This window comes from Anas platyrhynchos, chromosome 15, assembly GCF_047663525.1.
Source record: "Anas platyrhynchos isolate ZD024472 breed Pekin duck chromosome 15, IASCAAS_PekinDuck_T2T, whole genome shotgun sequence".
NCBI lineage: Eukaryota > Metazoa > Chordata > Aves > Anseriformes > Anatidae > Anas > Anas platyrhynchos.
In genome coordinates this window covers 19456678-19479144 of record NC_092601.1, presented here as the reverse complement: position 1 = coordinate 19479144, position 22467 = coordinate 19456678, and the positions used below count along the sequence as shown (strand labels likewise).

Genomic DNA, 22467 nt, shown 5'->3' with positions numbered 1-22467 from the left:
CATTCATTTGTGGATTTTTTAATAGTCTTTTCATACTCACAAACAAAAAGAATAACCATCTAACTGAGAACAGTGCCAAGAAAATAAATGCAGAAAACTATTTTAATTTTCTGTTCTGAAATGTCTTAGGTTCCAAAATTTGCAAAGTCTAAAAACTGTTTATAAAATACCCTTCCTCTCCTCACCTCCCCAGACTAAATTTTTGGCAGTAAAACACGACCAAAGTCCAGACGAGAGCAGCAAAGGAACCCGATTTTACCCCCTAAACACATCTGATAAAAATAAGCCTGCATCTGCATGTTACATGTGTGCTATAGAACACACAAAAAAAGGTGTTGGTGTGACAAAAACAGGCAGGGGACTTCTGAAAAAAAGCAGCAGATTTGGCAGTCACGGCAGCTAAGCACACAGTCACCAGGGGAGATGTGTCAGACTGAAGAGTCCCAAAAGGGGCCACCACAAACGTAGCAATGCTGGGACAACAAGCAATAGCTGTTAAAAAAACAGAGGCTGTTTTGGACTGTTTTCCCTGGCAAAGACAGCAAAGAGATTTGTGGATCAAGCAAAACACTGATTAGAGCAACCTGAACCAAGTTAAGGAAAGAGGCAAAAATAGGCGTACTGGGAAAAAAATTACTTACCCAAGGCATCTGGTGTTGAAAAGAGGAGAAAATGGTAGAAGCATATAAAGACAGGGAAGAAAGATTTTATTCTCCTCCAAAACAGGAGAGCTTGCACGTAAGGTTTTATAGAGCACAGTTTATACAGCTGGCATTACAGTTTTAGGACCTCTTTGTGTTTTGCCCAGTTTTCTCATTAACAAAAAGCTGTGGAAGTTCTGGAAGTGTACTTAGGCTAGACAAGACGTTTTACAAAGATAGGTCAAGCTTTAATGAATTTTACAAGAAAATGAAACTTTCATTAAATTTAAATAGCTTTCAGTAGGACATATTAATCTCAAAAGAAACAACCTACAAGACTGGTTTCATTCTCAGAACTGAGCTTGATCATGCTTCTTCTACTAATTGATGAGGCTGTCTTCTTGGCTTTGAATAATGACAAACTTGAGCAATGACCACTGCCACCAGGTAAGAGAGCTTCCAATCAGTTGATCTTTGCTGCACCTACCCCCTAATTTTAGATTCAGAATTGATTAAACTCTTACGAAAAAGCCGGTCATCTTGCCGATGTGAAGCATGAACTTCCAGCTGGCAGCAGAACATTCCTGCTTAGAAGTCAGCGCCACTCAGCCTGTTCAAGATAGTCCAGATAGTTTTGGGTAAATTTGGTTGTGGGACATCTTTCTACATTTCTAAAGATGGAAAAATGGAACCAGCTTTTCCTGGAATAAGGCAATTGTTAAAACTTATTCAGATAAAAATCTCTCTTATTTCCAGAAACATTTCCCCAGTCCTTGCAAAGTTTGTACAGAATCAAAAAAAAAAAAAAAAGGCAGTTCAGCCCTTGAATTGAATCTAGCAGTGGAGACGTTACAGCTAACACTCCAGGCCTCTCATTGCAGCAATGCTGCTGGCCATTCTGCGAGGAACACTTTTTGCAGCTTGCCGGTAGTCCTCTGGTTTTGCCTTCAACAGAGTTACAATATTTTGCAGTGTTCTTGACGGCTGAAGGCCAAGGGCATCCATCACGTTTATTAGATAATCTGTAAGAGTAAGGATAAACATGTATTTGAACCGACAACAGACACTGTGCAAGCAGCACCCAAATACAAGTTGTTGTTCATGACAGCTGGAACTGTCACTGCTAGCTCAAAACCAAGAACTGCAGTGCATTTGGAAGCGGACCGTGCTGACTGACGGGCACCTTTGGCTTCCTGTACACTAGTTCAGACAGCTGTTGAGTTCAGAAGACTGAGACACATTGTGCCACACTTCAGTATCCGCACACGACAGATCACAACTGCACTTTCAGATGTGAAGAGCTTGCAGCAAAAATGGGAATTTCTGCAGAGGAGAATGGCTGAGGAGGTGGGAGGGAATTCCAGCTCGCTGGCTCCAAGCTGGTTGGGGAAGTTAAGGATGAACCGGGGAGAACGTCAAGCAACCAGCTGCTACTCCAGTGGTTTGTTTTTAAGCAATACCACAAAAGATAAGATTGAAGGCTGAGTTCACAAGCATTCAAGCATACTTTCATGTCAGCTGAGGAGATGTTGTCTGTATCTTTAACTTTAAAGCTTGGCCAGGGGGAAATCAGCACCCATGACTTACAGCAGGGAAAAGGGCTAACTTGCATTAACACCAGTTGTAGCAGTTGTGTGGTGGTGGCATTTTCATGAGTTTAGGATAAGAAAAAACCCATCTCCTCAACATTCTACACGTCACCTTTCCCAACACCTTCCATCAGTCCTCCCTCAGTCACTCTGCATGACATGGAATAAGGCAGAGGTGAACACGTGCCAACTATCTTCCACTTTGTTCCCAAAAATTTTTCCATGTTGAAAGTATCTTTAGTCATCTAACACCTGCAGAGCAGCAGGGCAGTAAGTTAACCTTCACCGAGGAGCTGATACGATAAGTTTTGTACTGCAGGATGATGGTCAGGTGATCCACAATGACTTTTTAAAAGCCTTTGGCCCATTTTCCCTATTCCAGCTATTATGTGGATGGAGAAAATCAACCAGGTGCTCCCTTTGTAACCTACTGGAGCACTTCCCAGCAGACTCAGAACATGCTGCATACCCCACATATGATATGCTGGAAGTACACAGCACCAATAAGAAGGAAAAGGGCAGTGCCATACTTGAAAAGATGACGAACAAGTGTCTTCCTTGCTAAGACTGGCTTGTAAGGAAATCCTGTCAGTTCCGAATGGCCCTGACTTTCACAGTCAGAAGCACAAAGCAGTTAAGAAGTGGGAGTACCTACTAGAAAATCATGCTCAGGACTAAAGGAGGAACCCACGTTGCAGTTCCTTTAACACAATGGAAGAGCCCATGTGTTACAGCGACGCTTTTCAGGACAAGGGGTACACTGAGCTTACCAATGTCTGTGGCAAGCTGCTTTGTTGAATGTACTGTGAGCTCTGGTATCTGCAGGATGACTTCACAGTAAGTCTGCATCGTAGCTCTGGCGATGGAGCCCAGCCAGTAGTCAGCCATGTTGTCCAGCTCAGGTAATTCATCTCCTGAACAAAAAATTCTCATTAGCTGTCAGCAGTCTCGCTCACCTTCATTTGCAGGTTTTGTAACAAGACATAATTCATAAATGGTTAACCGTTTCTTCTAGAAGATGTTAATGTATTGATTAGGATTCATCTTATCAGCTGTTTTTGTAGTAATCAAAGCAGCTACATATCTTCTGTGATGTAAAATAACATTTAGCTCAAGACCCAGAACACTTCACTTCCCTCTCTAACTCCTCCAGATTAACAGTTTCTAAAGACCTGACCACCTGATCACCAGCCTGGGAGATCAGGCTGCAATCAGAGGCACTGCCAGGCATGGTGTATAGGATCATCTTTGAGGACTGGTTACAAACTACTGCAATTACATGGATTCACACGTTTTTTTCCTCAATGCCTTAGAGTCATTCTGTGCTCATCTTCATCTTGAAAATTAATAAACTATTAAACATGTAAATTCTTTAAAATGACAAAATAATTAATGTTAAAACCTAAACCAAAGAGCATATTCTCAGAAGTCTAGAGAAGATGATAAATACCAAGGTCTACACTTCCTTGACTGTCAGTGGAAACCACCACTGAAAAGAGATTAACCACAGCAAATGCTGGGGTGCTGCCAACCTGCTGGGAAGTGTTATGTAGCCACTATTAAATGCAAGAGGATTAACGACACAACAGGTAAGAACAGCCATCTGAAGAACAAACATGAGCCAAAACCCAGCTTGCTGCAAGAAATTAATGAAAGACATCCAGAAAGAACTCCTCAGGGCTTCTGAAGTGCGTTCTGAGGAGAAAGTCTTGAATAGGCAACTGCACCATAGCTGTGTCAGCAGCCACCTGCACCACCTGCATTTCCCTCAGTACACGGGTTTTAGCCATTCTGCCCCGTATCTCATCGCTGAAGGCTCAGGTGGCGCTGGTAGTAGCAGGGGAGCTCTAATGATTTTTCAGCTAGAGTTAAAACCGTTAAATTACACGAAGTGGTCAGCATTTCAGAATCGCATTCTTATGAGCAAGATCCTGGCTGCAGAGACAGAACACATAGGTGGACCCTTAAGAAAAGCAATTCCCAAAGATGCAGAACCTGTCCTGAAACAAGACAGACTGCAGACCAGTTGCTGACCATGGGATCCTAACCTTTGGAACAGATAAGCACAGGTTAACATTTCACAGAGGGTATAACAGTAGCTTTTCCTGGATTTACAGAGAACAGAGGCAGAGGAAAAAGTTGTGACAAGTAAACAGCATTACTACTTTGCTTAAGACCAAATAATTTATTCCTGAGGAAAAGGAGCTCGGCAGCTTCCTTTTTCTAGCAACAGGAAGAAATGTCTCCCCATTTCCAACCTGAACCTCCCCAGTGCAACCTGAGGCCATTCCCTCTGGTCCTATCACTAGTTATCTGCAAGAAGAGGCCGACCCCCAGCTCCCCACAGCTTCCTTTCAGGTAGTTGCAGAGAGCCATGAGGTCTCCCCTGAGCCTCCTCTTCTCCAGACCGAACCCCCCAGTTCCCAAAGCTGCTCCTCACAGGACTTGTGTCCCAGGCCCACCAGCTTCGTAGCCCTGCTCTGGACACACTCCAGGGCCTCGATGAGAAGACTGTGGTGGCACAGTCACAGATGGTCAGCCAACCTCACAACCCACTGCTTCTAAACAAAGTCACGAGCTTCCTCCTCGCCTGCTCTTTGCTGCTCACTCCTGTGCAGCTCTGATGCATTGTAGCATTCTTAGGAAGTTGCTTTAAATCTCTTCATTGACATATTGTTGAAAGAAACTGTCCCAATAAATAAATAAAATTTAAAAAGTGATTCCTTTTCTGTGGAGTAGACTAGAACTGGCCCTGCCACGGAAGCAGCACAAACGAGAGGGTAGGAGTGCAAAGCTGGAGCAGGACTCCCCATCCAGCAAGCTGCGAGGCAGTCCAAGCCTCGCCACGAACCGTGGACATGATAAGGAGCAGAAGCTATAAAAGCTCAGCTGAGAAGCTATTCAAACATGATCATCAGTCGACAGGAATTTCCTCCCTGCCACCTCCTAGTGCACAAATACAGCTAAACACAAACCAAGCACATTGTAATACTGTCATCAAATAGAAATCAATACTGATGGACACCAAAAACCCAGGAGATTCTTGCTCTGAAAAGCAGTGACTCTGGGAAGCTTTTGTCACTGGGATTTTCACTTTGACACAGGTTCTTAGCACAGGACTGTAGCAAAAAGACTACAGTCCAGTGATGTACAAAAATATGACTAACAGACCATGCTAGGCAATAATCTCATCCCTCTCCACAATAGTGGTAAACCCAAAGTTCTAAAATGGTGTCACATCCTGACATCCCTATTTCCTGAAATACATGAAAATGCCCAAAACAGAGAACAGGCAACAAAAGTAACCAGGCACTAAAAATCAGGTCTTAATGTGAGGCTCAAAGAGCTCAATTTTTATTTATTTATTTTTAATCTCCAAGTGGGTTTAAAATGGCTTGTTTTCATATGAGCCTAAACACAGGTAACTCCAGAAAATAGCTGGGTCTGCGTGTAGCATGTAAGGACTTGGTACACCTGTGCCTCCTCCTCTCCACTTTCAGAGCAAAGGTGGTCCCCTAAGGACTAAATGAAATGCAATAAACTACTCTAAATGCTAGTTTTGAGCTTAATGAGAGATAGTAGAACATCCAGTATCAGTATCACAGAACTGTGCTGTGAATGAGCACCCCAAAAACGATGGCAATGGTAGCTCAACATCCTCAAGGAACAAGAGCGAGCATATCAGATACTCAAGCTGATTGTGAGAAAGCACCTAGGAAATTAGATACTGCTCCAGCTATGAAACAGTAAAAATTCACACCCGGCATCCAATCCACAGTTCTAATGAACAATGAATTTAAATAGACTTTGCTAAAGCTTCTTGTTTGAACAAAACTAAAAAGTAGCTTTGTTGATTATTTAGAGGCTCCTTCTGGGTAATACCAAGAGACTCTTGGAAGAAAGAGCATGAACAGGCAGTAGGAAATGCATCTCAAACAGCTCTGCTACCATAATGCAGCGTGCCCTTGTAATGTCAAAATGTGAAAGCTTTCCTCCAGACACACGAGGTCTTTGTTTTCACCCTACCTTGTTCTGGGGGATAAGGCAGTTTTCCAGCATGCAATGCCAGTTCCAAAGAAGGATCCTCTTGAGTGACAAATGGTTCAAGGTGGAGAGGAAGCGACATAATATATTGCCCAATCTAGAATAAAAGCACAAAAAGCTGAGTCACTAAACAAACGCGAAGCAAGTGCTTTGCTAAAGAACTATCAACCACAGCTATCCACACCTGAAAGCAGAAAGCTGAGCTGGACAACGGCTCACTAACCCACAGTAGCTCAGAAACAAACCTCTCTTATAAGTCTCCTGCTTATCATTACACTTTGTACAAGAAATACTTTCTGAGGAAGTCATTGAGCCAGTCATTAAAACAACCACATTAAGAAAAAACTGCACAGAGAACTGTTGCTCTATGCACATTTTTGATAATCTGCAGTGTTCCTGGCAATTTTTTTTTTTCTTGATCAGAATCTAAGAGACTGAACCAAACAGAAGCACAGAAGAGGAAACATGGATTCAAGTGGCAACGTAACAATGCGTTATAGAAACGTCTCACTCCCAGGCAGGCTGCATGCCCACAAACTCGCACACATGAGCTACATAACTTTAGACATGCAACAAATACTGCACTGTGTATAAAGTGATGATCTCGAGCCACACAGAATATTCTTAGATGCAAGCACAGTTCAGAGTACTGTGCATCCCCATTACGGAGCATAGTCATTAACAGATATTTTCCCAAGCTCACAGCACTTTGCATCCTATTCTACACATCATAAATGCCATATCAATTTGTTTCTGAACTGCAATTTCAGCTTCTTAGTTTTCAGTTTTACTGCATAATGTCGTAGAGTAATTCCAAGACTAACCAAAACTAAGTCTTGACTCAGTCTTGACCCACCTATCGCTCAGCACTTGGATAAAGGGTAGATCTCAAAAGATGTCCAAAAAGACCTGAAAACAAATGCTATCTGAAACTTTCTGAAGTTCCTCTTTGCCTTGGACAGGCAGAAATGTCCTTTGATTCCCCACAGAATCAAGTAACAGCCATGAACACCTCAGTTTTAACTTTCAGTTAAAGTGATGTGAGCATATTCAGCCTCTCACCAATGTGCAGGTCTCTCTTGCTGAACTGTGTTAATAAGAAAGCTATTTAGAAATTCAAAAGCAACCTTCCCTTGAAATTTTACCTGATACACTACCCACGAACTTTCTAAACCTCATAAAAGACCTCAGGTAGCTAAATTCAGAACTACTCACGATTAAATTATACCACAAGTTGTCTGACTACCCACTTCTATAGGCCATAAACCAGGTGAAAACAAAATATTAAAAGCTTTCGGTTGCAGCCTGTCCTTGAAAAATCTGTTCCCCGTGTGATGTACAGAATAACAGTAACATTAAAAAAAAATGCTTCTTAAATTATATTTTGTATTAAGAAAGCAAGAGCAGCTAATATTAATATCTGAACTGCAAATGTGGCAGTAACTTGAAACACCAACAAGGAGAATGGAAGAGGAATTTAAATGATGTTCAGCAGCACAGAACTGAGGAGTACCCAGTCAGGAGGAATGAACAGCTCACTCTGCCTTTCCATTCAGGACACCTCAATATCAGAAAGGTTTCGTTGTTATTGCATTAGAAAGAGAAAACAGCAAGTCAAATGGGGATTAGAAGGATAACAGCTCAGGCTGTTTCCAGCACTGAGCTTCTAGTGACTATCTTTGCACGCTCTTACATTGCTGATGTATTCCAGAGGAGTCAGGCTAAAGTTTGGCAAGTCCTCTGTCAGGGTCTCACCAATGCCACCAGAGTTCCAACCCTGTAAGGGGGGGAAAAAAGAAGAAAAAAAAAAAAAAAAAAAAAAAAAAAAAAAAAAAAAAGAAAGAAAGGCAAATCTTATTTATGACTTTCTGGAGCATGACATCCATTAGTATTCTGAGAAGGGGTCACCCGACAACACAAGCTAAGAATACCAAAGGCTTCTCTAGAAAACAGAGGACAGATGGTGAGAAAACTGCTTCCCTTGTTCTCTTTCATCCCCAAAATATACACATCCTTTTTCACAGATCCCTATGGGAAATACTTGCTCTCACAGGTTAGAAAAGCATCATCTCAAACAAACATCACAGCTTCCAAACATAACTGTCTGCTGCAAATGCTGTGGAGGAAGGGAAGTAAACTTTTCCACTGAGCACAGTTCAAGGAAGAAAGGTGATACCATAGGGAAATTTTCCGAAAAGGAGAAAGGTAAGCAACACTGAGCTGTACTCCACCCTAAGGTATCCCACGGGTAAACCTTGCAGGTTCAGATCAGATGAATGTACCCATTACTCACCTCCATCTTTGAAACAAGTAAGAGTTGTTGTTTGATGCGAAGAAAAACAGAATCAAAAGCCAGGTGGTGTGCCAGCTGGTTGAGGCGGCTTAGGGCAGATCGAGATGAGGACAACAGGTTATGGTTACTTGTACCTTTTTCCTAACGCACACACAAAGGAAAATGTTTACATACAGATGACATTAAACTGACCACAGAAAAGCTATGTTAACATTCTTAAAGAGGTCTTTATTAGGCTATCCTAATAAAAATAGCTTTCCCCTGCCATAGCACAGCCTGCTTCCTTTGGGATGCCCTATTCCAGCTAGTTTTTTGAGACAGAAACTGAGCACTGCTGCCTGAAATGTTTAACAAAGAATCAGCATCATGTTCTGGCCATGCGAGGTACTAGTTGAGGCCAAATAGTGAGAAATCTGCAGAGAAGATGGCAAAACTGTCATTATAACATGCACCTGATCAGAATGCCTCTGGAACAGGTACAAAGCTTCACGTTGCACTACGTCTGTTCTACACCTTCCCTAGTAGAGATGAAAAAAAATAAACCACAATCCAGTTCCCTCCAATTTTCCTACCTTATTTGGGCAGAGAGGGCAGAAACACAGAAAGTGTATTATATTCTGCCAGGTAAACTCTAAAAGAAACTTTAGAAAATATAATTTAATTGTCTGCAATAAAAGAATTATGAATATGACCATTTACTCAAACGGTGCAAGTAATTTCCTGCATGGAATTGAGCTAAGAGTTTTACATGAAGAGTACATATGAAACTTGACTGTTTAGCAAAGATTTAAAGTCAACACACTTATGGCAGAGCTGCATACATTGCAGGTGAATCAAGTACAAAAGAAATCAAAACATTTTGAGGAAATAAGAGACAGAATTCATAACCTCGACTTCACTATTATAAATGACTGATGACGGCAAACATAACTTAGATCCACAAGAAGATAACTAGAGTCATTCTACCCTGTTCACAGATGCATGCTTGAATGATCTTGCAGAATTACATTTCAGAATGGATATAGCAGTGGAGTATAACTAGCAAATAACGTCTTGAGAAGCCAGTATGTGAAGCCCAAAATTTGAGATGGCTTAAGCACTATCACCCCAATGCTTCCTGTGACAGAATCTCCCCCACGTGAATTTACAGGGGCATGTTCACAAAACAGACATGACCTGGCAAAGAGATGAAATGAGCCCAGGCTTTACGTTTGGGCATTTTCTCTCTCAGCAGAGCATAGCCCCTCAAAAGGGATGAAATGTAATTGCACTGCAGGGGGAATCCAGGCCTCATCTACCAAATACAGACCTAACAGCAGCCTGATATAAAGGCAGGTTCTCCAAGGCTCCAAAGCTACCTTTAGGGTGTAAAGTGTTTCCATAAGGCTGGCATACTCGGATGGATTCTCCTTCAAAAGGTAATTGTATTCCTGCCAGGGATTCTTTACAGAGCTCTTCTTTTCTGTAGAACTGGCATCCTGAAAGCCAGAAAAACTACAAGGGCTGTAGGAGTCCGAGAGATACTTCCCAGCAGTTGACAAAATCCTGAAAACAAGCGTAAAAAGTCACCAACAAAATTCTCCAAAATCAGTACTGTTGTCCTCCTGTTGCTCCAAAGACAACCCATGGCAGCATCTCAAAGTAAGTGAGAGAAAAAATAGCACTCAGAGCTACTGGGGCCTCTGGCTCCATCACCTTGCTGACACAGCCTGTGATTATTGTTCTGCCCCGAGAGGTGATGGCTGGTTCAGCTGCACACCTTCCCTCCCAGAGCTGGAGGGCAGCATCACAGAGCACTTTGCAGCTTCCTACTGAGCAACCTGGAAGCACAATGCCCAGCGAGCCCTCCACAGAGAGAAAAAAATCTTTATGACAAAGCAGTCACATCAAATTCTAAGAAGCAACTGGTAGCAAAAACACTGCAAAGAGACCATACAGTTCTAGATACTGGTAGAAATGCTTTGAGATGAGGTTCTCACAGTTTCCAGGAGGGAAGAGTAGAGCTGTAAGAGTGCACTCCCTCCCTTTGTCACAGCAAATAAACCCGCTACAAACTAGTTACCATTGCCTTTGGGGTTTCAGAAACAGTAAATATGGGGCATAAATCTTTGTCTGGTCTGATCACTAGGTAGTTTAGGGTGTGTTTGTGAACAGCTGAAGAGCAGAAGCCATGCTACTTTTCCCCAAGTTCCTTTACCCTTTGCACTGTGGTGTTTGACAGAACAGACTCACACTTGTCTGCAAGCCTAATTTAAAAGCATTCCTCTTTGAACAAGGTTACTTGTTGATCATATCATGCAACTGGTCCAATTCACCTTGTAGATCAGCTTACTGCACCTGTAAAACTGTACCCGGGGTACTGCCGACTGCCTTGTGGCTTACCTGTGGCAGTTAGGTATGCATGCATATATTCATAGATTCTATTCACACACACACATATATACGTACACGTATGAATAGATATTCACACACACGTGTAATACATATTTTATACATGTATTTTTCAATACAAGGCTAATTCTTCTGGGACACAGAAGAGAGAAGAAATTGAAAACCAGATGCAAGTTTTGAACAGCTGAAGAACTTCTAATGGTTTTTGAGTGTCAACGCTGGGAAAGAGTATCATTGGTGGAAGATGCTAATTACAGCCAGCTCTCACTTCTACTGTGCAAGTAGAAGACTGCATAAATACTATGCTGACTGGGCTCTCAGGAAGTCTGGAAAATGTGGAACAATCCCAGCCTTGTGGGCACTGCAGGCCGCTATGTCTTACACCAAGTACAGCCACTTGAGTCAGAATAAAGTATTTCCACATTCAAGAGGCTGAACACTACACTGCTCACAAGCAACAAAAGATCTACATGCTGCCCATGCTTTGGGCTCCTCAAGTTACGAGGAATTGATCAGTTAAGGCACACCTAAATGCATGACAGCAAATGATTCATGTCCCATGTCACAAGGGGGGGTAAGAATCTTGCCAATTTGATCTGGTGGAAAATTCCTTCCTGACCACAATGTAGCAGTCCATTTGATGCCCAGCCAGGTGAACAAGACACACCAGCCAGCTGTCCAAGAAAAAAATGATTCTTACGGCTGTCCCAGAGCACAGGACTGAGTGAGACAGTGTGCAATCCATCTCTGATGTTTCAAAAGATGGGATAAAAAATTGCAGTGGCTCTGCTCTTCCATCTGTGGTCTACGAAGTTAAAGCACCTTGCCAAGTTTTTATTTTTTTTTTTTGACTTGGTATCTATCTTGACAGCTTATGTATTCAGTCCAGTAATGCTTACCTGTTGGCTAGCTGCTGCTCAAAGTCTCCACACTGACGAAGGAGCTCACCGCAAGTAGCAATTATTCTGGGAAAGAACAAGATAAAAACATATTTTGTAAACTTTTAGGCAGATAATGCCAGATCCCCAGACAACCCATCTCAGCCAGGTGTCAGTAAGTTAAAAAATGCAATAACCAAACCACAGCCCACAGTGCATACATCTTGTACTATGGCTACTAACTCTACATCTATTTGTTAACACCATCCTGTCCAACACCCTCATCAGCATGCTATTTGCTGCCACCATGGCTAATGCCAGTTCATTGTCACTGGGAACCATTCTAAGATCTGCTGCTATTTCAAGTGATATGACACATAGTCTTGCTCCAGACAGGGAGGGGGGCCACATTGCACTTATTGTGCCAGCAGCAATCTGAAACCTTGTCACTAATACTAACACTCCCAGCAACACTACAGCGAAGTGGACGTAGCCCTGCGTTCTGTGCTAAGAACTTGTGTAAAATGACCCCAAGTAATTCCCTTCCAACTTCGTTACAAAAATCAGTGCTGGGCCAGGCAAAAAATGCCCTTTACCGAACAGAGTTTTGGAATGCCGTCCAGTCTTCCTGGAAAAGGGAGTCTGATGGGATATCATCCAGTTTACATTTCTTTCGTATAGACTGCAATGTGTTTGTAAAGTCAGAAGTATACCTGCAATGGCAAATGGAGAGAAGACAAGCACTAGTGTAAGACAACAGACTGGAGAGCAACTTACTGCATGTCCTTTCATCTGCTCATTAAGCCTTCTGCAATGGCCAAGAACTAAAAATATTAGAAGAGTTCACAAGAGATGCTGTTGTTCCAGCCCAAGCACATGCATGTGAAGAACTGATCAGGCACTGTCCTTCCAGGCCTACACTAGAAGTCAGGGAGAAACTTAGCTCATGTGTTTGCTCCTTCAATTTGCTGCATATGGGTTACTAGGAACTTTTCACTCTTATGATAAGGTATGAGTAAGATATTTTTGTTAGCATTGCACTGATCACGTCTCCTAGGAGAGACCAGACAAAGCTTATAAAGCTACTGCTACTCCACCATCACTTGGCCCTTATTCCAGGAACACAGTGACAACAATCTCATGAATTTGTTTTCTCAGCTACTCCCCAGATGAGAATGAGTTTAAGAGGAGAACATTTTGTTTTGTCCCCCCCCAGTCTTATTTTCCTTTCTAAACGATGCCCATAAGCTGGAGGCACGCACACTATGTAATTGCCCATAAAGAAGATGAGATCAGGGAAGGGTGCTTTTCTCTTTCCTCTTCCTCACAGGACAGTGAAGTAAGAGCTCATGAACAGTGCTTTCAATATCAGGAAGGAATAAGGAAGTTAACAGTACTGGAATACCATTTAAGTCTGTCAATGACATTTTAAAGCAAGAACTTAGAGTGAACCTCACTCATTAGGGTATCTTGCACTTACAAGCAGATTTTGAATATGAGGTTGCTTGTCTCAGTAAGTATGTATTTCCCCACTAGTTCTACTTTCATCAGCCTGATCTACTTTCGTCATATTTTGTTTGTGGAAACATTTCTCCTTCCAAAAGTATTTAATAAAATGAAAATTCAGCCCAACCAGAATGGGAAATGGTTGAGGGAAGTCTTCCCGTTAGCTATAAAATCTTCCATTTTTCCACTAAGAAACAGTGACTGCCTGAATCATAGAAGAGGTAGAAGGGGATGCCAGGTGATTCACATTAAGTTTATAGATACTTTCAGCGCTCAATCATTTTTCATAAACTACAAAGTCCTTGGCCACAAGCTGAATACTTCCTACTCCCTTAGGTTATACACAGTAGTGCAAATAAAAGCACCTTACTTTGTGAAGAGAGCTTTCAGGGCCTTAAGAAGCCCACATACTCCCAGTCCATCGGTGAGCTTAACGCAGTTGTCAATGGCTCCAGAAGCCAGAATGAAGAGTTTGTTGACTGAATGGTTCAGTTCCTGGACACAGTCAATTACTTCCCAATGCTCCTAAATAACAATTAAAAAAAAAAAGAAAAAGGTTGAAACTAACTCTGTAAATTCTATGGAACCTGCGGCTCTTGGCTGACTTCACAGATCTACACAGTGCCTGCTACTGGGTGAAAGAGCAGAAGAAAGGAGTTACCTATGACCTGAGAGGGATGTTGAACTTTATTTCTTAAGCAAAATTTACTCAACCATATCTAAACATACAGCAAACAGAAAATAGTACCAAAACTTTACAGGAGGAAAGAGAGCAGTAACCCTCACAAAGACTCTCGTATTTAGTAGAAGTTTTAAGCCTCTCCCCGCATAGATGAACAAAAGCTGCTGAATTACCAAGGGCACTGCACTGATCTGAATGAGGAGATTCTCTTCTTCCAGGTCTCCGTACTTGAGTTGATAGGGTTTGTACGGATCATACACAGCTTCTGCTAGTTCCATCACTTTTACCAGGTTCTGCTCCTCTACAAAGAATCAGATGTTTAGTCTACAAGTAAATGCACGTGATACTAAAAACTTTATTCCAAGCAACATGCATGAGTTCTTCAATTAGAGCACGCTCCCTGTGTAGGCTTGCGATGTTGCACAACAGCTCTAAGTCTCAACTACATAGATATTTTTAAAAAGGTTAATATCTCTACCTGCTTCTTAAAACCAAGATATTCTACCTCAACGGGTACCTCAAGAAAATAACTAACTCCTCCAAAACAGGCTGTGTGACAACGATCTATTAAACATTTCAATTTGCAGTAGAAGCTAAGTATTGAAACCGTTTGAGAAGTGTAACACAAAGCTGCCACAATTCAAACCAGGGGCAATTCTCATTTACCAGAAAGCCTGTTTCAGACTTGAAATAATTTGACAGTAACTTGATTCACTGAAGACTACCACTTCATGGTGTTCACCAACCAGAGCTGAATGGGAACCCTGAACTTAGCATCCCAGTGACATTCTGTTGAACAGGTAGCTGCACCAAACCCAAACAAAAAAAAACGGTCAAAAATGATTGTTTCTCAAATCAGATCAGGACACTAGGTGTTAACTGGAAGCTTTAACAAACCCGAACTAGTACCAAACCAAAACTACTTTGAATCCTGGTTATAACCAAAAACTTTTACACCCCACAGACAGGCGATCCATGGAGCAGGTTGTCCAAAGTAGTATCCACACTCCACTCTCAGGATCAGCCTGGACAGTAACCTGAGTTACATGGTTTGAGCTGCTAGCGGACCTTGATTTGAGCAGGAGATTGGACTAGATCATCTCCAGAGGTCCCTTCCGACCTGAATTGTGCTGTGACTCATAACTGAACCCTCCCGTCACACACACATCGAGTAGGAACTGGTTTGACCCTGTTTTGCTGAGTCACCTGGCCTCTCCATTCTTGAGATACTTCTGTCCCAAACACCTCATCCTGCAGCACAAGAGATGGAAATACAGAACGCAACTTTTTTTTTTTTTTTCTTTTGTAAACACTCAGGTGAAACAGTTAAGCGGTTGTCTCCCCATTCCATCACCTTTTAGACTTTGACATCATTATTTCAATTTTTTTAATCTTTTCTAATATGACCCACAAATTAAGCCAAGCCAAAAATAGAAAATGACTGACAAGAGTACACAATCATGAAAGCAATAAAAACAGACAGAATGACACTCGTGTCCCCTGAAATTGCCCAGTAATCGTAATTTACATGATCAAGTAAGAATCTGGGTTTAAGTAGCTCAAGACAATGTTACGATGAAGCAAAACAGGAAACACAGTATTAGAAATGCTCCATTAGCTTTAAGTTAGGATTTTCCCATACCTAGTTTTTGAAGGAGCCCCACCAGATTAATATAAGACTATAAAGAGCCTACACTTCAGGTTAGGTATAAACCTATGTAAACACAGCACCTCACCACTTTGCAGTTCATTGGAATTATTCACCAAGTCATGACCAAAACGAGATGACAAACATCACAGGATAAGGAAAACATAGGTCAGATTTTGAATCAAATGCCAAGGATGCTGCTAAGGAATAAGCTACAAACCATTCAGAATAATATTTGGTCCGGCACTATCAATTAATTAAACCATAATCCAGTATCAACATAAAAACTGCAAATTAAATTTAAAAATCCAATGGAAGCAGCTTTCTAACAGGTTCTCTCTTGTTTATTAAGGTGTTACTTAATTCCAGGAAACTCCTCAACTTTTATTCTTTGTCATCTTTCACAATATGTTTCACAGAAGAGGTAATGCCTCCTTCCATGTAAAACTAAACAAAATCTCAGAATGGAATTGTACAGAGGTGTCAACAGGCGTTAACTTGGTGTAAGAACCTACTCAGGTTTGGCAGCATGGCTACTTCCAGCCCTTTTGCAAAGTGGATGGTGGCATCATAGAGCTCCAGCAGCTTATTGAGCTTGGTTTCTTGGCCTGTTCTTTCCATGGCAGTGCCAAGGCAGACAGGGATGGAAGGCACCAACGCTCCCAGAGTCTGAATCAACAACACAGTCACAATTTCATGGGGTTTCTTGAAAACCTGTGGTAACAGAAAAGCTATTAGCAAAAGCGTGTTATCTCACAGGAACACAGCAGGAAGCAGCAGATAGCTTCGAGACAGAGCCCCACGATGTACAAACCACACGTCACTGTCTCAGCAGACACCGACAAACCGCGTGGGTTCTGACAGCTGAGCGGCTGGCACCTTCCCCCCCAACACGTGCTGCTGCCCGCCCAGCAGAAGCAGCCTTTGCACAAGCAGCACTCCACTTCCCGTGGCAGTCACGGCCAACGTAGTCTCCTTTATTTATGCCCTTGCCACAAAGACCTGGGCTCCTGAAACAGGGACAGAAGAGGCAGAACAGATGGGTTTGCAGATGCTGTCAGCAGAGAGGCAGGCTGCCACGACCAGGGAGTAAAGAGCCAAAAGAGAAGCCAGAAGCAGCCGAGCTGGACTTCTCCATGCCCTGCACAGAAAAAGGCCTGCTAAGACTACAAGAACCTCACTGATCTAGCACATAGGTCAGCCCCGTTACCAAAGCCTAGGTCTACAGATACTGCACTGAAACCGCACTTCGAATGCAGAAGACGAAAAACTAAAGATAGGTCAAAAACTGAATTCAGCAGAACACAGGCACTGCAGCCACTGGAATATCCAGCTGGCAGAAAATGGTATTTGAAAACAGTGCACTCGGTTTACACAGGTGTGTGGGGAAAAAAATACACACATGGGTAAGCTATGAAGCAACAGTACTACATCATGAGCCAATTTAGTGGTCAGATAAGAAGTCAGCACTGGAAAGGCTAGGAAGACTGTAATCGGCTGGGACCTTTATTTATTTACATCCACCAACCTCAACTCTACAAGTGTAACATGCATTACAGCCTTTTATCTTGACTCTCATCAGCTATTCTCTCTCAGTTGCTCTGAAAGCTGGGATCACCACTAGTCTGCTGCAGCAAGGTTGCTGGAGATACTGAGAAGTGTGAAAAAGGCCCAACAGCTCTTCAGAAAGCAGAAACGAACACAGAGTGAGGGACACAAACTTTCTCCCATGTGCCATTTCTTTCTTTCGATCCCTAGTTTAAAAAATATCTGCTAACATGCAAGGTGACATCTGACCTGTAATTCACATCAAATCATTAGGCAGAAAAAATACACTCCAAAGTAACACTGAGCTCCTTTGCAGGACAAGGCCTAGCACCTGGACCAGGCTTCATTACACGAAGATAACAATCTCATACCCTTCATGGATGAAAAACTCTTACAGGCGCAACAATACCAACTTACTTCTTCATTTCACTAAAGAAGGACAATAACTTTTTGGATCCCACATCATTCTTTGCAGGAAAAACAAGCACACAGGCTTCAAGGGGTGACAGCAGAAAGCCCCCAGATAGCCCACGCTGAGTGATGTGAGTCAGTCCTATATGACCTTGAAGGCCTCCTCCACGCCAAGCGATAAATCAATGCAGGCATTTCAAATGTCTTGCAACAGAACACATTTGCAACACCAACAAATTCAATTTAACTTAAGATATAGATGAAAGTGATAGAACAGCTTTAACGTCAATAACACGGCAACCTTGCTCTTGGTGTAACACCAGAAATCAAATCTTGTCTGCAAGTTAGACGAGAAACTGAAAGCTGCAAGCCCTGCCTTGCACTGACAGGACACAGAGCGTAACTCAGATCGAGCCCCAGGAAACCGCTCTGAGCTTTCTGAGAACTGGGAGCGTGCTCACTCTCGTCCTCTCCCGCACGCTGCACCGATACGAAGCAGTGACTGCACCTGTGTTGCCCACTGAAGTTGCGCGTGCCAGGTCCCCAGGAGTGTGTCATACAGTTCAGTCAATTGGCGATTTAAGCTCAAGTCACTTTGGCAAAGATCCTGCCACACGGCCACCAGCTGCACCTGCAGGGGTAAGGAGAACCGTCCTGAGAGGAGAACAGACAGCTCACACAGCTCCATCTTGTTATTTTGAACCAAGAACTTCCCACGCAATGCACTTGTGCTAAAATACAATGCCCACCCCGACTCTCCTCTCCTGATTTCAACGTAACACTTTTCGATAATTCAGCACCACCAAAAGGAAACAACTTTCAGCATGAAGCTAGAGGATTCTTAGTTGATTCAAAGTTTTAATTAACGTTGGTATTTGACTCATAAAATGAGACTGTAACTGATATCCCCACATAATAGTTGAAATACTTGGCAAGCCCTAGCCTTGAACTTAATCCTCAAAAGTCACAGTCATAAGAGAACTTCTGAGGATCAGGTTATGGCTACAGAACTGTCTGGAATTCCAACTTTTAATCTTACCTGAAAAGAGTTTACAGAAGTCAGCAGCTGGCAAACTGCAGCAATAAAGTTATTGCTGACATAGCCACATCCAAGAAAAGCAAAACAAGAACAACTACAAGGCACAGAGATAACTCAAGCAGAACACACATATCCTATGTCTATTTTGAAAAGGAACACAAAGCCCTCAATGGAGAATTACTCTCAAAACATGAGGAGTAACCAAAGCTGTTAGGAGCCAGGAAGAAAAGTCAGGGACAGGCAAAGAAGAGGTTCCATTCTTCTTGGACCAGGAGCACATCTGCGGTGTAGTAGCGCCACCTATGGCCTAAACCCAGCAAGAATTCAAATGTTCACTCCTCCACATTAAAATATTATCAAAATACTTACTTTGTGACACTTATAATAATAAGCGAGAAGCTGAGGCATCCGATCAATTTCAGTGAAGACTTTCACAAACATTTTTGCCTGATCTAATTAAAACAAAATAATTGTCAGTTAACAATCAGTCTCAAAGCAGAGGGAGGGACGTTACACTAAAGAATATATCCCCAACTGAGCAACAGAATTCTTGAGTGAAGATGCACAATAGCTGAAAGACACACTCTCATCTTCCATTTGCTCATCTTCTCAAATAGAAGCAGAATTGTCTAAAACCCATACGCAGACAAGAACACACAGCAGACATGATGAATGGATTTAACTTCTGAATCAGTGAACGCTTCTAGGATTAAGACAGATAAAGCCAGAACACATTCTAGAAGGAAAACATTATTTTCCAGAAACAAGCTGCTATCTACAAAACAAGAAAATACCTTACAAAGTCCTCAGTTTTGCTTTCACCACTCCTCAAACTGATCCCTACATTAGCTGCCTCAAGACCAATTAATAACATGGTTAGCTCTTACAGCCTCAGTTCATGTTCCTCAGAAGCCTGCTTTGTACCATACGGGTAATGACTTCAGTTCTGTCCACAAAATACATCTGGGCTTAGAGAAATTAGTAATGAGACAGGACCCAGAGGGCAGACCAACTAGAACGCTGTTACTTAAGTGCTCTACAGCTACGGAAGTCACAGATTACAAACTCTGGGGCTGTGTTTGTGTTATCTTCATAGCAGCGGGACTCCAGGAACAAACATGACTTCACAAAAAGAGAATTTCTCTCTTCAATGTGAAAAAAGCATGTCCCCAAATGCCCCAAAGAGACTTTAAAAAGACAATACAAACAGCACTGAAACTGAATTGTTCTGAATAGCATGCCCAAGAAAAGGCCCTTGTACCAGTGCACCTGCTGCCAGCCACTTTCTTGCACCAACGCTTTCTTTGGTGGAAAAGCCAGAATCAGCACGGGAGAGAGGAGATCTCTGCAAAGGATTAAGTCTCATTCATTAGAAGCATGGCAAGTGGAGCTATGAACACTAACTGCTTCTTCCCTCCTCCTCTTCCTCTGGCTGTCTGCAGTCACACACTGCAGCGCCCTGCCTTTACTCAGGTGAGGACACCAGGCAGGGCTGTGCAGTGCAACACCACAGCCCCAGACCTGCAGCAGCACCTCCATGTGGACGTAGAGGAGAGGCAGCAACCAGAACAAGTATTTTTCAGAAGTGCTGTGACAGTAGGAGAGGAAAGGAGAACAAAGAACTGTCTTTGTACTCAGAAAAAATATAAAATCATTCTCTACATAAAGGAGAAATATTATAAAACGACTTTTTAGAGAGCAGCAAGAGTCAGAATGTTCCCAAACAAGTGTCCATCTTGGTTATAACACTCAATTCTCCCAAATAAGCCCAGTAGTACTGTGGTAACACAAAACCAGAGGCCTTCTGCCAATTTGAGCAGCATTTCCCATTTAGAGGGCATCCACGGCATAACTAAATTATGCCAGCAGGGTAGCCTTGCCTCAGCACCTCCATTTCGCACATCTGCATGACCTTTATAAGCAGATAAACTAATCCAGACTGCAAAGGTGCACTGGACACACAGGCAAGTACAGAGCACGTAACATTTCATTGCACCCAGCTCCACCAGAGAAAGCACGTAACACAGAGACAGAAGCCTTCAGGACACATGTTGCACACCCAAATAACATTGTACTTTTTGAAAACAGATAAAGTCTGCACCGACAGTAAATGACACCAAGCCTTACTGACCTACAGACTGAGAGTTAAAAGCAGCAACAATCTGAGGGCTGGCCATGGCCTCCAGTCGGTTCTTCAGAGCCTCAAGATGCACGCACTTCTCAGAGTAATCCGGCGTATCCACAAGCATAGCCAGGCTGCTCTGCATACTTGTTAGCTTAGCCGAAATTGCAGACACGTCCTGCCACCAAGAAAAGGTAACGAGCTTACTTCCAGAACCTGCTTTTAAATGCAGTTTGCCTGGGAAGCTGAAGGCCCAAAGACCAAACAGAACAATGTGGTACCTACCTGTGTTTTAAGAGTCTCTTCAATGTCTGCACTTAACGTGCTCCATTTGTCTGCTTCCTGAAGCGACTCGGCAGCCAGCTGCATTCTAGATTTCACTCGGTCAATCTCTACCAGGACCTGAAGGAAAACAAACAAACAAAACAAAAAACATTACCCATTGAAAGAGGGACTGCCATAGTTACTTACATTACGGGTGTTATTTTTAAGTTTAGATTTTAAAAACTGGGCAAAAAGAGTATGTCTGTTACAAAGAGAAAGGAGCTGACTGAAAGAGCTAGAGGTGTTAAAACAACTTTGAAAATCAAACAAAAGGTTAGTTTGAATACTCGAGCTGTACTTTTGGTATCCACTTGGCCTGGATAACACTACGTACCCCAGTTACCAACAGGCAGAAACCTTGACAATCGGCGCTACCAGGTGACAGCTCCTCTGACTGCAGAGCTCGTTCCTTCGCTAACAGCTACTTAAACACGACCAGCTTTCGTGCAGGACTGCAGCCTGCACCAGCCCACGTCCTGCCCCCTTTCTGCCCTAACGCTAACAGTGTCGCTGTGCATCCTTGCTTCACCAGGCTGCTGAACGTGACCAAGCCCACCAATGTCAGCATTTCGTGTTACCAATGAGCACTAAGGAAGGCGAGAACCTGCCTGCATGGACTGAGCCGTGTCTTCTTCGAACTTCTTGATATCTTCTTTAACGAGGACCATCTGCTCCTTCAGGAAGGTCGCCTCCTGCTTCAGCACCTCCAGCTCCCGGAGCACCCGCGGCATGTTCTGGAGGGCCTGGTGGCTCGTTTCTGCAGGGGCACAGAGCGGGACAGTGAGGCGACCACAGCAACAGCCCTTGTGTGACAGCAGCAGCATTTCAGTAGCCACGACACTTAAAAAGCAAATAACAGAACTCGGTATGGGTGAAACTTCAACGTGAACTTTAAGGTGCTCGTTTAACAGACCGAGGCCTGCGCTTCCTCAGGGCTTCAGACCCCCGGCCGTGCCGTGCCGGTGGCCGTGCCGGTGCCGTACCCTGCAGCACGTTGTTGACCTCCTGGATCAGGACCTGCAGCTTCAGCACCAGCGTGGCCGCGTGCGCGTCCGCCTGCGCGGGGCCGTCCTGCTGGGCGCGGAAGGCGGCGTTCACCCAGCTCTTCACATCGAAGTCGGCGGCCGCGAACCGCGAGATGTCCATGGCCACCGGCACCGGGCCCCGCGGCCCCGCCGACCGACACGGACCCGGACCCGGACCCGGACCCGGACCCGGACCCGGAACCGCTCCCGGGCTCCTCCCGGCCGCCGTACGGCACCGGGCGGGCACCGCGCGGACACCGCCCGCCCCGCACCGCCCCCGCCGGGCGGAGCCTGCCCGGGGCTGGATGACGGGGAGGGCCCGCCGG

General features: G+C 43.5%; 1 protein-coding gene across 1 annotated transcript; it reads right to left on the bottom strand.

Annotated features, from left to right (window-relative positions):
* Nucleotides 1-686: 686 nt before the first annotated feature.
* COG7 (component of oligomeric golgi complex 7) lies at nucleotides 687-22399 on the bottom strand. Its single transcript, XM_027469043.3, has 17 exons — nucleotides 22100-22399; nucleotides 21725-21873; nucleotides 21078-21194; nucleotides 20802-20970; nucleotides 19040-19122; nucleotides 18140-18262; nucleotides 16188-16386; nucleotides 14198-14325; nucleotides 13713-13867; nucleotides 12433-12549; nucleotides 11858-11923; nucleotides 9926-10112; nucleotides 8568-8708; nucleotides 7968-8051; nucleotides 6257-6371; nucleotides 3001-3144; nucleotides 687-1663 (listed from the first exon to the last, which is right to left on the bottom strand). The coding sequence occupies exons 1-17, from the start codon at nucleotides 22260-22262 to the stop codon at nucleotides 1497-1499; spliced, it is 2307 nt and encodes a 768-aa protein (XP_027324844.1). The 5' UTR covers nucleotides 22263-22399; the 3' UTR covers nucleotides 687-1496.
* Nucleotides 22400-22467: the final 68 nt, after the last annotated feature.

Excerpts from the sequence above, each read along its gene's own strand:
- COG7 (XM_027469043.3), bottom strand. The coding sequence starts at position 22,262 with ATGGACATCTCGCGGTTCGCGGCCGCCGACTTCGATGTGAAGAGCTGG. Across the intron at positions 20,971-21,077 it reads AAGAGACTCTTAAAACACAG|GACGTGTCTGCAATTTCGGC; the intron begins GTAGGTACCACA and ends TCTTGGTGGCAG. Across the intron at positions 19,123-20,801 it reads TTTTAACTCTCAGTCTGTAG|ATCAGGCAAAAATGTTTGTG; the intron begins GTCAGTAAGGCT and ends TGTTTTAATTAG.